This window comes from Rhinolophus hipposideros, assembly GCF_964194185.1.
Source record: "Rhinolophus hipposideros genome assembly, chromosome: 7".
NCBI lineage: Eukaryota > Metazoa > Chordata > Mammalia > Chiroptera > Rhinolophidae > Rhinolophus > Rhinolophus hipposideros.
Genome location: NC_138053.1, coordinates 1568873 through 1586521, shown reverse-complemented (window position 1 = coordinate 1586521; position 17649 = coordinate 1568873). Strand labels below are relative to the sequence as shown.

The window sequence follows — 17649 nt, the reverse complement described above, 5'->3', positions numbered from 1 at the left end:
TCGCGAGCTCTGCGAAACGCTCTAGTCCAGACGGCTGTTCAAAAACATTGCTGGTTCAAAAACATTGCTGGTTGTGCTTTCTAACCCCCTCACCTTCTCCCCTCCCCCTCCTGTCTAGCAACCCTCAGTTTTTCCTCTCTGTCTCTGAGACTGTTTCTGATTAGTTCATTCATTTATTCTTTTCTTTTACACTTGACACGAATAAATAAATAAAACAAACACTGCTGGTATCCCAAACTGAGAAGACCTTTGCTGACATAAACCATACGCAACCTAGCTTAATTACAATAAACAAGAGAATCTTCTTTACTAGCCCAATGATTTATAGAATTCATTAAACTGAGTCTGAGTTTTAAGTGAATTAAAAAAGCAAACAATACAATAGTTAAAAAATCTTAAAGAAGGCATGGCTGTAAAATTGTGCTAAATGTATCTACATGAATAAAAACCACGAAAATTATTTACTGGTAGGTCAAATTAGTCACAAAAATGAACTTTGTTTCAATTTAAATACTGTTTATAATGTATGAATTATATGAACAGCCACACTATAGTAGCTAATTCAAAGGAATTTATTTTTAATATTTAAAAAGTTTACAGAAACAGAGATTTTAGACAAGATCTTATATTTATGACAATGGCTTTGGAAAATATTTTAGTATTTCTTATTCAGCAATAATAAATCATTAATCATAAGGAGAAATTTGGTTTAGAAGTGAAATTAAAGAATGAATGCCACAGTTTATCACTGTGCCTTCACATAATACTTGTCCATGCATTTGCACGATGCTTTACAGGACTTTACACATCAGAGGCAAGCTGGGGGAGGGGTCAGGGGTTCTCCAAAGAGTCTCCTTTCCGGAATGTATTCACTGCAACTGGTTTTGCCCCCAGCATTCTGTCACGGTGATGCACTTTCACATCAGAGTTCTCATTTTAGCCAAACAAAATCCTCCGAGGTGGGCCAGCCAGAGCCCAGGCCTTCACCATGACAGGATGCTGGGGGCAAAACCAGTTGCAGTGAATACATTCCGGAAAGGAGACTCTTTGGAGAACCCCTGAGCCCTCCCCCCGCTTGCCTCTAGTGCCTCACTGGAGCTGTCTTCTCTGCTGCGGTTGTTTCACTTCACCCTGCAATCACTCTACTGATGACCACCTGCTTCATTCCTGAGCACACTTGACCTTGCATTGTTTAAAAACACTTCCTTTTCCCTCACATCGGGGCTGTCTGACACGGTCTCATCCCACCACCATCCCCACACCTGCCCAATTTATCACCTGCACCAAGTTCTTCCCTCACAACTTTGAAAAAAGCACAACCTCAAGAAAACAGATGGCGATAATGTGGCAACTGAAAAGCAGCCACTCAATCTAGAATCTACAGGTTGAGAAATGACAAGCAGACCCAAAGAAAGTTCCAGAAGAACAGACCATCGGGTTGGCAGTGAAAAGCATACCCTACACCATTACCCTGGTGCCTTGTTGACAGCTCTCTGTTATAGATGACAGGGCCATAAGGTCTCTTTTTACTGGCTGTTTGGAAAGTTTACCTGGGACTTCGAGGTCTTTGAGCAGAGCAGGATTTTGGCAGCTTGATATTCTAATTATACGGACTACGTGTCAAAAGACTTCTGATACTGTTTTTGTCCCCTGTAGTTTGATGACAAAAGAAATGCCTTTACGACTTTTTGCAGCGATACGTTCAAAACATATCTCTCCTATATCCTAAAAATGCTTCCAGACCCACTCTCCAGCAAAAAAAAACCAACCAGCTCAATCTCAGCAAGGCTTCGAGGCCTTCTTACTGGACCGCCCCACTCAGCATCCAGTCTTTACCTGGCCAATGTGCCCATTGTCTCTTTAATCTCTTGTCAGGAACTCCCACCACATCTGACCCCAATATCATCATCATGTCTTGTGCGAATCTCCTACCAGGTAACTGATTAATGTGTGAAAATTCTGAGCTCTTGAAGGGCCGGGGGTGCACCTGTTCCTCTCTGTACCCCCAACCAATCTATGCCGAGTAACCTAAAGATCAAGTAGCAAATTCTTCTATGATGATAAACCCAGAACTCGTTTCTGATCTAATAAAAAATTTCCACAGCAAAGGAAACCATCAATAAAACAAAAAGGGATCATAGTGAATAGGAGAAGACATTTGCCAATGATCTATCCGATAAGGGGTTAATATCCAAAATTTATAAAAAACTCACTCAACTCAACTCCAAAAAAACAAACAACCCAATTAAAAAACGTGCAGAGGATATGAAGAGACATTTTTCTAAAGAGGACATACAGATAGCAAACAGACATATGAAGAAATGCTCAACCTCACTAACCATCAGAGAAATGCAAATAAAAACCACAATGAGATACCACCTCACCCCAGTCAGAATGGCTATCATCAATAAATCAACAAACAACAAATGCTGGCGCAGATGTGGAGAAAAGGGAATGCTTGTGCACTGTTGGTGGGATTGCAGATTGGTGCAGCCACTATGGAAAACAGTTATGGAGGTATCTTCAAAAATCTGAAAATGGAACTAACTTATGACCCAGCAATTCCACTCCCAGGTATTTACCTGGAGAAATCCAAAACTCTAATTTGAAAATATTTATGCACCCCTATGTTTACTGAGGCACTATACACAATAGCCAAGACGTGGAAACAACCGAAATGCCCATCGGTAAATGACTGGATTAAGAAATTGTGGTACATTTATACAATGGAGTATTACGCAGCCATAAAGAAGAAAGAAATCTTACCATTTGCAACAATATGGATGGACATAGAGAACATTATGCTAAGTGAAATGTCAGAGAAAGACAATACCATATGATCTCACTTATATGTGGATTCTAAAGAAAAGAATAAGTGAATGAACTAATCATAAACAGTCTCAGAGACATAGAGGAAAAACTGAGGGTTGCTAGATGGGAGGGTGGTGGGGATAAAAGGGAAGGTGAGGGGATTAGAAAGCACAATCGGTAACCACTAGATTGTCACGGGGATACAAAAGTCAATTTGGGGAATGTAATCAATAATGTTGTAAAGATTTTGTAGGGTATCCGATGGACACTTGTCTCATTAGGGAGACCACCTCAGGGACGATGTAGATGCCTGATCACTGCACTGTACACCTGAAGCTGAACAATGAGTGTCAACTATAGTTTTATATATATATATATATATATATGTGTGTGTGTGTGTGTGTGTGTGTGTATATACTTACAAGAAGTGTAGTCCAGCATTAGGAATAGAGACAGTGGAAACGTAATTGCTGTATGCAATGTCAGAGGGGTAGTAAATGAAGGGAGGAGAATTATCACTGTGTGAGGGATATAAATGATAAATGTCTAACAATTACATTGTTTTGTATACCTGAAACTAATAAAAAAAAATAAAAGAATAAAAAAAATTTTCATTCATATTATTCGGGATTTTTCTACTCTCTAATGATCATGAACCACCTGATAAACACTGGTTAGGTAGTGCTATCTACACAAACAATGGATACTATTCCTTACTTTTGTGTAGAGAGTGAGGCATTGCTAAAACATTTGTTTTACAAGATGCATTCTGCAAGGACTGAGCTCTGTGAAAGTTACAAGGTTGGACAATTAAGTTCGCAAATTCGTCCTAGAATAAGTGCTACATACCTCATCACTGAATATCATTATGGTCACCTTTGAAGTACTCCTCTTGGGAAGCTATGCACTGGCACCAGCGCCTAGTCTACCCTTCAACGCAATTTTGGAACTATTTTTCTGGAGTGGCCATCAGAGCTGTCGTCGTATTACCCTTGAGGTCCTGAATGTCTTCCTTTCAATATTTCTTTATCTTTGGGTAAAGAAAGAAGTCATTGGGGGCCAGATCAGGTGAGTAGGGAGAGTGTTCCAATTGTTATTTGTTTACTGGCTAAAAACCCCCTCACAGACAGTGCCATGTGAGCTGGCACATTGCCGTCATGCAAGAGCCATGAATTATTCAGGTCATCTAACTTTGCCACGCAGCCTTTTCAGTACTTTCAAATAGTAAACTTGGTTAACTGTTTCTCCAGTTGGTACAAATTCATAATGAATAATCCCTCTGATATCCAAAAAGGTTAGCGACATCATTTTGACTCCTCATTTGGACTGACGAAACTTTTGTGGTCGTGGAGAATTGGCTGACTTCCATTGTGCATTTTGACACTTGTTTCAGGGTCATTTTGACACACTCATGTTTCCTCACCAGTGATAACACAGCCCAAAACATCGTCTTGCCTCTCCCAAAAGGTCTTGGCAAACTTCGACTCTCCTTTGCTTTTGTTCATCGGTGAGCTCCTTCGGAACTATTTTTGCACATACCTTTCTCATGCCAAGATTTTCAGTGAAGATTTTCCTAATTGTTTCTCTTCATCTGCTATGCTTCTCACAGTCAGCCAATGATTTTGATGTACAATTCGACAAATGTTTGCAATGCTTTCATCAGTTCTGCTTGTTACTGGTCGTCCTGACCTCTCTTCATCAGTGACGTATTCTCTCCTCTCAGAAAAACATTTAATCCATTTGTACACTGCCATTTTCTTCATGGCATTATCCCCATAAACTTGGACTAACATGTCCCTGATTTCACTTCCACTCTTGCCAAGCTTAACAAGAAATTTAATGTTTGTTCATTCGTTGTTCCAATTTAAGCTCAGACATTCTCGCGACGGCACACAAAACACACAACAAGAATGAATGCCACTCAGCAAGACACCGCCACATGGCAACATGAACACAGCTGTGAGACACTGATATGCCAAGGTTATGAAACCTTACTGAGCTGTTTGTACAGTGCTGCCAATGTAAGTGTACGGTGGCAAGTTCGTGAACTAAATTGTCAGACCTCGTACACTGCTAAGGGTAAGAGAGTCTTAAATCATCTGACAACAAATAATTACTGAGCAGTAACTATTCTTAAGGTGTGATGCTGGGCAGAGACTACAAAGACAGTATTTCACTATAAATAGATTGTGCTATGAAAATTTTTCAATGAGGCAGATGTTTGTAACATAAAACATATTTTCACAAACAAGCAAGCCAACAGTGGTAGTTAAGATTCTCAGGCTAGCAGATAAACGCCAATTTGAGCGTCATGAAGCTAAAATATGTGTTAATTTACAGAGATTACAACAGAAAAATATTTTACAAGACCAGCAATGAAAGAAAAGAGGAAATCAAGATAATAAAGAAATGCTTCTATTGATTTAAATAAATGTGCTTAATGGAAAGAGAGCTAAACGTTTACTGAATCCAGGCATACATATTACACCACTGAATTACCAAAACAAAGCTATTAAATTGTTGTTATTATTCTAATTTTAATCATGAGGAAATTTCGGCTCAAGGAAGATAAGTAACCTGTCCCAGGCTCCATCGGTACCTTCCAGGAATGTATCAAAGCTGTGCTCTTCCCTCTTCCCCTTGAGACGCCAGTGCGTGCGCACTATGAGATTCCGGCACCCAGCCCACCCCACCCACACACACACACACGCAGGAAATACAGACAAAGGGTATGAACCGTATGGTGTTCGCTGGTGCGGAGAGCCCCAGGAGTATCACTTGCAGAGGATCAATCTGAACCAGCTATTTCACATCTGTAGAACATTCATGTAACCTTGAGATACTATTATATTTTAAAGCCAACTCCTTTTGAGGGACAGGAGTTGAGGGACAGTCTCTCCTTTTTGGGAGACCTTTCTTTTCATCAAAAGCATAGGTAAGGGACAAGCCTCCAAGTGCCATTCTGTGTCAGTGGGTAAATTTTGTCCTAATTCACCCTTTCATGGTAGGGCCTAGTCTTCTATTCTTTAAACACAAGTCCTGTCTCAGCCAGGGCTGTGCAGTACCACCAGGGTGGTCGCTTTTCTTCAAACCCCTAAGGAATCTGCTTACAGACCCAACATACCCGCTCTGCTATCACAAATATGTTTATCATAACACGTGTGTTTGTTTTTGGAGGAATTTGAGGTTATCTTAGCCTGCCATATTGCTAGCTCTCATCAAATGATTTTTGGAAAGGGTTTATTATGATTACTTTTAAAACTCCTCCATTTTAGAAAAATTTAACTTTAATTAATAAGAACCACAACAAAAAGTTGCCTTTTCAGACATTAAAGAGTTTAGCCCTATTGAACTGGAAAGCATGCCTCTCCACTTACTAATTTCATTTCAATCATTTGAATTACAAAAGCAACTCATGCTCATTGAAATAATTCACACAACACAAGAGTATAAAAAAAGTAAAATTAATAAACCTTTCCTTCCCTTTCTACCAAATATTAATAGAACACTGTTACCAATCTGATCTATATCCTTCCATACTTCTTATATAAATATATCTAAACATGTAGTTAAAAATGTAATCAAATAATAAATGTTAGTTTATTAACTTGTTCTGTTCCTCAGTAGCATACTATATTCTATAAACACCCCTTTTCTTACTTCAGTTTAAAAGGAAGATCATTAACTCGTTCGACAAAGGAGAGTTGAATTTTACTCCGTACGTGACCCAATCCCCAGTGGCCCAGGTCCTTCCTATGGCGATACTGCAGGTTTTCTGTAAGAGACAAAGCTGATCATCCCCATGCTTGCCTCTGATACAACACAAGCTGTTATCTACTACAACATATTTTATCATTTAAATAAGACATTTATCTTGTGATTAGAACACATATTTCTCCAAGAATTTTAAAATAAAACCCTCAATGTAGCTTCATTACTTTTGTAGACTTTGCCTTGTTCAATAAGACATCCATTTGCCAAATAGCATAGTATCAAATTTCATATCTTCGTGCTTTGACAAGACGCACCACATGGAGAGAACTTAAAAATATCTGTTGAATCCAGAGATAAAACAGTAAAATGGAAATACTGTTTGAAAGAAATTATGTCATTATTTCATTTCAGATATAGACAGAAGGTTTTATCCACTTCCTAGTTATGTTACTAGTTTGCTCAACTAAAAAATACCCATCAGAAAATTACACTGTTTACACAGTAGCCATCTTTCTTTAAAAAAGAATATCGGTCGATTCTTTTCAGATTGTGAAATATCTCATTCATTATAGAAAACGTGACTGTAAAGGGGGGAAAAAAAGAAGGAAGAGAGGGAGAGAGGGAAGGAAGAAGGAAGGCAAAAGGGAGGAAAGGAGGGAAGAGAGGGAACGAGGGAAGGAGGGAAGAGAGAGGAAAAGAAAAGAAAGGAAAAGAAAGGAAAATGAAAAAGGTGACTGTGTGATCCAACCAAGCTGCTTTATAATAGAGGTTTTACTACAACATAATTTGAGGCAGGATTCTTTAAGAGCTAAATCATAAATTAAAACACACTAATCCCTGATATTGGCAAGGTTTTCTTAAGTCAACACATATATTTCAGATGTAGTTTGTATCTTTGCATCATTAGAGTTATTAAGAGCAATTTCAAAGAAAAGAGTGTCTTTGACCTGACTAAAGATAAAATATCACACACTCAGACTGCATTATTTCATCTGTTCCTACCTCTCACCCCTCCAGAGGAATACAGAACGCCAAACTTACTAAAAGACAGCTATAAAACTCTGAAACATCCTCCAATGACAGAGACTGCGTTCAACTTCCTAAACAGAAACTGAAGAGACGAATTTTCAGAGACTGGGTGAATTTTCTGGTCATTTTCTCTCATTTTGTGGACTCTTCGTTGTTTGAGAAAGCCATTTGCCTCTTACCACTCCATAGCTTTAACTTGCGTCTCGCGCTGATGACTTCCAAATCATTGCTGCCAGCTTTGTAGTATCTCTGACCTCCAGGCTTATATAACCTATGGCCTATTAGAAACTACTTGGATATTTTAAAAAATACCTCAAATTTAATGAGGCCAACATAGAACTCATGAAATTACTCCCCAAACTTAGCTCCCTCCCACACTGGTCTTTCCATCTCAGTAACTGTTTCACATCCACACAACTGTTTAAGCCAAAAAGCCAGTGCTATTCTCGATTCCTTTTGTTGTTTCACTCCCTACATGTCATCTAGCAACAAATTCTGCTGGTTCTACTTCCAACATTCCAAATGCAGCCACTCTTCTCTGACTGTACTACCAATGACTTCTCCCAAGCCATCACTTCTCTTACTTGGGTTAAGTCACTGCTTTGTAACTGGTCTATCTACTTCTACTACTACCCTCTAAAATTCATTCATGACAGCAGCAAGGTGATATTTTAAAATCAGAAATCAGATCACATGACTCTCCACTTCAAGTCCTTTAATAGGACATACAGTATAGAGAAAAGCTTACCAAGAAACTCAGTATAAAATCCAATTTTCTTATCCTTGCTTGAAAAGCCTAACAAAATCTGGCCCCAGCCCACCTCTCTGATTCATCTGGTGTCACTGCCAACTCCAACCTCCCCACAGAGATCCCGTAGGACCTCCGTACACTAGCTGTGCCGACTGCCAGGATGCTCTGACCCCAAGCCTTTGCATGTGGTGTCGCTTCTTAGTATTTACGATCAGTTTTGAAAAAGCCATCTCCTAGGAAAAGCCTTCTTGCTTATGAAATCTAGAATAGCCAACCACAATATCTAGCAAAACAATACATGGATTTACCCTTCGAAACATCAATCCACTTATAGAAATCCACCCCAAAAAAACACTGGCAAAAATGACCGACAACCATACATTGCATGCCTCCTGCTGGAAGTATACAATACCACCAATGAAATAATCTTGAAATGCACACACACACACACACACACACACACACACACACACACGACTGATCTATCTCTTTATCTATTAATAACTCCCAATCCATAGGAAATACAGGGGGTAGAGGAAAACGCAATCAGCAAAATCTTAAAAAAGAAACATGGGGAACTAGCCAGGATAAATAATCCACTTTCTTCAACAAAATAAATGATAAGGGGGAAAACATACAGAAGAGGAACTAATAAGCTAAAAGAAATTTAAGGGAAAAATAATCAAACTACAATGAATCGTCCTTATTTGGATCTAGTTTCAAAAATACTGTTGAAATAACTGGTCAAGTTTGAAACCTTTTATGTTCTAGTACTTAAAGATTACTGTTAAAGTTGTTAAGTTATGAGACTGGTATTCTGAATAAGTGTTTAAAATGAGTGCATATCTTTTAGAGATATATATTGCAACAGTTATGGAGAAATGATATAATATGGGGGTTTGCTTCAAAATAATTGGGTAACAGCAGAGAAATGGGTAGGGATATAGCCGAAATATGAGTTGGTAATTTTTGAAACCTGGTGATGAATGAATGCGGTTCATGAGACCAGTCTCTCTGCTTCTGTAGATGTTTGAAGTTTTCCATAATAAAAGTTTACTTAAAAGCCAATCAATTATTCACTGTAACACTATTTTATTTCTGAGCATATTAATGTTACTACAGTTAACCCTCGAACAATACAGGTTTGAACTGCACGGGTCCACTGATAGGTGGATTTTTTTCAGTAAATACTGTAAATGTATTTTCTCTTCCTTATGATTTTCTTAATAACATTTTGTTTTCCCTAGCTTGCTTTATTGTAAGAATACATTACATGATATAAGACTACAATATGTAATAAAACATACAAAATGTGTGGTAATCAACTGTTTCTATGTTATTGGTAAGGCCAATAGTAACTTAGGTTATCAGTAAGGTCAACAGTAAGTTATTAGTAGTTAATTAAACTTTTGGGAAGTCAAAAGTTATACACAGATTTTCAACTGCACAGGGGGTTGGCGCTCCTAACCCCTCATTATTCAAGGGTCAACTGTATATAGTTTTTAATGATTCATTTTCTGTTGATTGTCTACCTCTCACTAAACTATAAGCTTTGTGAGAACAAATGCTCAGTCTTTACTGCTAATATCCCCAATGCCTAGAACAATGACAGTTTCTTGATTGATATTTCTAAACGAATAAATGAAACATCTGGGACCTCCTGTAGAGTTTTAAAGATTTGTAACTTCACCGTTTTTAATTTCCCACGAAGCACCATGGGAAATGTGCACAGCAGTGGCCGCTGGGGCCTACCTTCACTTCGATGAAGTCAGGGCTTCCTAGGCACACCAATTCAGCATAGGCTTGGAGTTCATCCACATTCCACGCTTTCACTAGAGTCAGTCTGTAGACAGTACGCTGTTGCTAAAACAAAGGAAAAGCCAGCTTTGTTATCCTGGTAGAAGTCACACATTAGGAAGACTTTCAAATTTCTTCAAACCAGAGAGAACCCAGGTAAGATGAAATCCAGCATGAACTTCTACACACTGAAGGTGTATTTTGTAGAATGATGAAAAAAAGTGTAACCAAAGTTACTCTCCCATGGTCTGTGAGGCTCAGACCTCATAACAGAAAATGTTTATTCCAATCACCCTTTGTCTTTAAACAACAGAAGCACAAGGTCCCAGGATGTTTTTCCTTAAAGCATGTACCTTTTCAGGATCATGTCTTTCACATTGTAACAACTCCGTTGAGAGAAGTGGAAACAGGTGCAAGGGGAAAGCCAGAGCCGGCAACAGACTTTCCCAAGCAGGGGGAAGGGGAGGCAAGGCCCCTTTCCATACCTGTCCAAGGCAGCTCATTGGGGGTTCCCACTCGGTTCCGCCTGGCTTAGGTTGTATCTCTCGTGAGATATCTTACCCATTTTTGGCTGCAAACCATCTTTTGGGGATCAGACAGAGAGACATAAAGTGTAAACACAAGGATGGAACAGAGTCCCAGAAAGGCACAATCTCACAAACTCTTCTTTCCTTAAGGAAAGACATGAAGGGACAGTTGGCTAGGCTGTTGTGTGACTACACATGTGTGGCTGTGTCTTGCTGAGTGGCGTTCATTATTGAAAATCTTGGCATGAGAAAGGTGTGCAAAAATGGTCCCGAAGGAGCTCTTGCATCACGACAATGCACCAGCTCACAGGGCACTGTCTGAGGGAGTTTTCAGCCAGTAAACAAATAACTGTATTGGAACACCCTCCCTACTCACCTGACCTGGCCCCCATGATTTCTTTCTTTACCTGAAAATAAAGGAAATACTAAAAGGAAGACATTTTGGTGACATTCAGGACATCAAGGGTAATACGACGACAGCTCTGATGGCCATTCCAGAAAATGAGTTCCAAAATTGCTTTGCATAGCTTCCCAAGGGGAGTACTTCAAAGGTGACCATAGTGATATTCAGCAATGAGGTGTGTAGCACTTTTTCCTAGAATGAGTTCGCGAACTTAATTGTCACACCTCATACATCCCTAAAACCAGTAAATCTTATAGCTCGATTTCTTATTAAGAAATATTACTTGTAAGAATTCACAAGGTCAAGTCCAAAATACTATATACTAAAGTCTCCCTTCCTGGGGAATTAACTGTCCAAATGTAAACACTTTGCAGTCAAAGAATATTCAGACTGTTTTTAACTCAGCAATGAACTGCCCTGTGCCTACACTGGACTGTAAGAAAACCCCAGACCCATTAGAAAGTGACTCAGCCTGGCAAGTGAACTCATTAAGATTTCCCCCAGAAAGCTTATTAGTGACAGAGACGCCTGTACATCCAGGACTCTACCACATGTCCTGACTCACACAAATGCGAACCTGGAATGACAGCAAAGGAGCCTAGCAGAAGAAGGGAAGATAGCATTTGCTATACAAACACTAAAATGCCAAAAAAGTCTTTCATCCAAAATCCTTACGTACCTAATTTATATTATTTACCAAATAATACATCCCATGAATATATAGTCAAAAGGGTATTTTAAGTTCTTCTCTTGAGCCATCGCCACTGCAACATAGATGAAATGAAAAGTGAAAATTAAATAGATAATGGAGGTTAAAAAAATAATGAAACAGCCTCATGACTAAGAATTGGACCCAGCTGCCTGCTGGAGCACACACATGAGCAAAAATAACCACCAACTTAAGAATAGCCTGCAAACAACAATGCCAAAAGATGTGTGGAAATTTAACATTTCACAAAGACAGCCAACATAATCTACAAATAGAAGATAAATGTCAGTCAAAGAAAATTAAAGTGATAGGACAGGCAACTTTAAAATAAGAAACAAATGGAAGACATGACTTCATAAAGACGGCAACTACCCCAAATTAAACTACAAATTCAATGCAATTCCAATTAGTATCTCAAAGTTGTGTGACTGTGAGTGTGTGTGTGTGTGTGTGTGTGTGTGAGAGAGAGAGAGAGAGAGAGAGAGAGAGAGAGAGAGAGAGAGAGAGGAGAGAGAGAGGAGGGAGGAAGGGAAGGAGGGAGGGACAGAGAGAGAGAGAGAGAGAGGAGAGAGAGAGGAGGGAGGGAGGGAAGGAGGGAGGGACAGAGAGAGAGAGAGAGAGAGAGAGAGACTCTAAATTGATTCTAAAATAAATATGAAAATGTATTAAGGGGCTAAGAATAAGCAAGACAATTTTGAAGAAAAACAATTTTAAAGACGAAAGAGGTCTTTTGTACTAAATATCAAGTCTTATTATAAAGCTATAGCAACTTAGTGTGGCAATGTGACAAGATAGTAAAACCTTCCAATATAACACAGTAGAAAGTTTAGAAACATCTATGAATTTATGAAAACTTGATTGTAACAGAGAGCCATTACAAATCATGGAGTAGAGAATGAATTGTTCAACATTTGATGCTGATTTAATGAATTTCCACATAGGAGAGAAAAAAATCCATGTCTCATACCATACTTACGAAAAAATAGCTAGATGTGCACACATATATATGTGTATGTGTGTATATGTATATTTATAGAAAGAGATCTTAAGTCCTTAATAAAAATTACTTCCAAGTCAATGAAAATCACAAATATCTCAAAAGAAAAAAAAGGTAAAGAACCAAAACAGGTATCTCACAAAAGAACACATATATATGGTCAACAAAAATATCACAAATTGTTTTAATATAACAAATAATTAAATACACATTAAAACAATGGGCCTGTATAAAAATGTTCAGAGCACAATGTTCATAATAGACACAAATTGGAAACAACCTCAATGTTCATTAACAACTGAATGAATTTAAACATTTTTGTAATATATTCACAATGGAATTCTACACAGCAATGAAATAAATTAACTACTGCTACATACAATAACATGGATAAATTTGATAGATATAATGCTACTGAAGAAGCTAGACCAAGTAAAAGAGCACACAGTGAATGACTGAGAAGAGTGGTTACTTTTGGGGCTGGAGCCTCCATGCTGGGGAAGGTACATGAAAGAGACCTTTAGGGTGATAGTTATACAGGTGAATTGGCTTTATAAAAATGCATCAAGCTGTAGACTTAGGATTCCTACATTTCAGTGATGTGTATTACACTGCAGTCAAAAAATTAACATTGAAAATAGGACATATGATAAAAATTTATCTAAAATAAGATACTTTATTGTTTATAAAGCTGAGTAATGATGGAATATTAATGTCTGAGGTTGGTAAGAATGTGCAGAAATAACAAGACTATATGATACAAATGTATTAAAGGGTAAACTTGGCAATGCCTATTAAAAACCTTTATAATTGTAATCTCTTGCCTCAAGAATTTCCCACCTAGAATTAATTCTAAGTAATTAATCAGAAATGTGAACAAAGATGTGCAAAGGTTTTCACAGTGGTATTTAACAGTAGGTGAGTTAAGAAAATAATGGCAAACCGACCTTATGAATGGCTATGTGGCAATTAAGCTTCACGTAAAAGAATACTTACACAAAGGACCATAATATAGTTCTAATATGAAAAAAATCAATAATCTCAGCCTCCACTTTAGGAAAGAGGAGAAACGAGCAATTTAAGCCTAAACCAAGTAAAAAAATAATAAAAATTAGAGCTGAAAGTAACAGAAAGCCAATGGAGAAAAATCAACAAAATAAAATCTCATTCTTTGAAGAAAAAAACAGGCTAACCAAGAAAAAAGGAGAGAAAACATAATTTATCACTATCAAAAATAAAAAGAGGGATCATCACTTCTGACCTGTGGACAATAAACTGATAATAAAGGAATACTAAAATCAACACTCTGCCCACAAATTTGATAATATAGACCAAAAGGACAAATTCCTTGAAAACAAAATGTACATAAGAAGAAATAGATCATTTGACTAGGACTATATATATTTAAGAAATTGAATAAATAATTAATAACCTTCCAAAACAAAAAGTAGCAGACCCAGATGGGTTCTACCAAACATGTAAGAAAGAAATTATATCAATTCACAATCTCTTCCAGAAAACAGAAGCAGAGAGAATACTTTCCAACGCATTCTACAAGGCCAGCATTACCCTAATGCCAAAAGTAGATAAAAGCATTTAAAAAAGAAAAATTGATGTCAATATCTTTCATGAGCATAGATTTTTAAAAAGTTCAAATTATTATCAAATTGAATCCAACAATGTTTACATACCAGCTGACCAGCAGGATTTATTCCAAGTATCCAAAGCTAGTTCAATATTCAAAAAGTCACTCAGCATCACATAACAGGTTAGTGTAGAAAACTCATATCATATGACTTAATATAGAAAAGCATTGACAAATGCCAATAGTTATTCATGATAAAATTCTCAGCAAACTAGGAATACAGGGGAATTTCCCCAACATAATAAAGAATATCTACAGAAAACCTGCTGGTAATAATATCACACTTAATTGTGAGAAACTGGACACTTCCTTTCCCCCTAAGACTGAAAATAAGGCAAGGATGGTCCCTCTTGCCACTCCTATGGAACATGGTGCAATAAGACAAGAAAAGAAAAAGTATAAAAATCAGAAAGGAAGAAACAAAATTGTTTTTCTTTGCAAATAACATGACTGTCATATAAGAAATCATTAAAAAATTGACAAAAATTCTAGAATTATTAAGTGAGTATAGCAAGACTACAAGACTAACAAACAAAATTTAACTGCTTGCCTATATACCAGCAATGAACTGGAATTAGAAATTTTAAAAATACCATTTACAATAGCACCAAAGAATGAAATACTTATATTTAAATCTAACAAAACTATGTGCAAGATCTTTATGCAGAAAAACTATAAAACTCCAATTAAAGAAAATCTAAATACTGGAGGGATATTCTGTGTTCATGAATTGGAAGACTCAATATTATTAAGATGTCACTTCCCAAATTGATCTACCGATTCAACACAATCTCAATCAAAATCTCTGCAAGCTAGTTTGTAGATACTGACAAACTGATTGTAAGGTTTATACAGAACGGATTACAGACTTACAATAGTCAACACTACACTAAAGAAGAACAAAGTTGGAGGACTCACACTAACCATTCTCAAGACTTATTACAAAACTACAGTAATTAAGACAGTATGGTATCGGCAAAAGAAGATGCATAGATCAACGGGATAGTCAAGAAACGGACCCGTAGGAGCAGCGTGAAGAAGAGGTGAGAACGACCCCCGGACCGACTAAAGCTCGCTCGCTGCTGCATCCCCGCGTCCAGTGTTTACGTTCCGCCGCCGTCGCCATCATGCCCCAGAGAAAGGCTGACGGGGATGCTCAAGGAGATAAAGCCAAGGTGAAGGACGAACCACAGAGAAGATCCGCAAGGTTATCTGCTAAACCTGCTCCTCCAAAGCCAGAGCCCAAGCCTAAAAAGGCCCCTGCAAAGAAGGGAGTGAAGGTACCCAAAGGGAAAAAGGGGAAAGCTGATGCTGGCAAGGATGGGAATAACCCTGCAGAAAATGGGAGATGCCAAAACAGACCAGGCACAGAAAGCTAAACGTGCTGGAGATGCCAAGTGAAGCGTGTGCATTTTTGATAACTGTGTACTTCTGGTGACCGTACAGTTTGAAATACTATTTTTTATCAAGTTTTATAAAAATGCAGAGTTTGTTTTACTTTTTTTTAAGCTATGTTGTTAGCACACAGAACACTTCATTGTTGTTTTTTGGGGAAGGACATATATTACTAATAGAATGTCTCCAAAGCTGGATTGTCATGGGGAAAAACACCTTTCCCTTCTAGTTTTGAGAGACTTCCTCTTGGTTCTTAGGAGGAGGCATCCCTTGATGTTGACACACATTAGCCATCTTGGCACAAACACCTTGTGTGGAAAAACTCAAATTCATTTTTATGTCCTTATCTCTCTTTTCCTCTCCACCTTAAGCATAGACTTCCTTAAACCCAGAGACCTGTTGGGACCTGACCCAGAAAAATTGGATATGAGTATGTCAGGCAATCTGGACTTTCTAGTGTCACCATTGAGATGGCATCCCTCAAAAGAGCAGCAGTTCCATTTTTAGATTGTGGACCTACAGATTGATAATTCTGCCGTTTTCATTTCATTTCCTGAAAGTCAGAGTCGGCTTGTGAAAAGTTGTTAAACAACATGCTTAATGTGAAATGTTAGCCCTCAGTCTAAACTTTACCTGTTCAGAGCATCAAATGAAGACTTCATTGGGTTTTTATAGTGGCTTTCTGATTTTGGTAGTTCATTGAAGAAGGGAGTGTGAAAGTTGTATACTGTTAACGATTGTCTGCCCATGTCCTGCCTGAAATACCATGGTTGTTTATGAAAAGTATCTTTAATAAAGCTGGATACAGTTTGGAGAACAAAAAAAAAAAGAAACGGACCCATAAAAATATAGTCAATTGATCTTTGACAAAAGAGCAAAGGATATTCAGTAGAGAAAAGATAAGTCTTTTCAACAAAACAGTGCTAGTATATTTAGACATCCATATTAAATAAATGAATGAATCCAGACACAGACCTTATATCTTTTACAAAAGTTAACTAAATGGGAATCATAAAATGAAATGTAAAATGCAAAACTATAAAACTTCTAGAAGGAAACACAAAAGAAAATCTGTGTAACCTTGAGTTTGGTAATGAGTTAATAGATCCAATAACAAACCACAATTCACAAAAGAAAAAAACTGGTAAGTTTGACTTTATTAATACTAAAAACTTCTGGTCTGAGAAAGATGCTGTTAATAGAAGATAAGAAAAATCAGACTGGGAGAAAATATTTTCAAAATACACATCTGAAAAAGATTTTATATCCAAAAGACACCAAGAACTCTTGGAAGTCAATAATAAAAAAAGAAACCAATTAAGAAATGGGCAAAAGATCTGAACACACAACTCAAGGAAAAAGATATACAGATGGCAAATACACTTATTAAAAGATGCCCAATATCATTTATCGTTAGAGAACTGCACATTAAAATGAGATACGTAGCACGAGATATGTGTCTATTAGAATGTCTAAAACTAAATAACTCACAACACCAAATGCTGATGAGGGGCTCTCCACTGCTAGGGGAAAAGGCAAAATGTTATATCCACTTCTAAAAAACAGCAGTTTGTTATAAAGTTAAACATAGACTTACCATCAACCCAGCAATGGCACCCCTAGGTATTTGGTTGGTGCAAAAGTGATTGCAGTTTAAAAGGTGAAAAATAACTGCAAAAACCGCAATTACTTTTGCACCAACCTAATATTTACTCAACTGATTTAAAAGTTGTGTTCACCCAAAAGCCTGCACACAAATGTTTACAGCAGCTTTACTAATAATTACCCCAAACTGGAAGCAACCAAGATGTTCTTCAAATAGCTAATCTGTGCTATACCCATCAAAAATATTAGTGAAAAAAATTAGTGAA

General features: G+C 37.5%; 1 protein-coding gene and 1 pseudogene across 10 annotated transcripts in view; one reads left to right on the top strand and one right to left on the bottom strand.

Moving 5' to 3' along the window:
- The window catches only part of LOC308499520 (S-adenosyl-L-methionine-dependent tRNA 4-demethylwyosine synthase TYW1-like), a 193637-nt gene that overhangs the window by 20266 nt on the left and 155722 nt on the right, over positions 1-17649 (bottom strand). For all 9 annotated transcript variants that reach the window (XM_081053065.1, XM_081053068.1, XM_081053066.1 and 6 more), the window contains one exon: positions 10058-10168. In XM_081053065.1, coding sequence (XP_080909191.1) covers positions 10058-10168 — 111 coding nt within the window. The remainder of the gene's footprint in view (positions 1-10057; positions 10169-17649) is intronic.
- Positions 15426-15784, top strand: LOC308499928 (non-histone chromosomal protein HMG-17-like; annotated as a pseudogene). The gene has a single exon. The product of its transcript is annotated as a non-histone chromosomal protein HMG-17-like (transcript).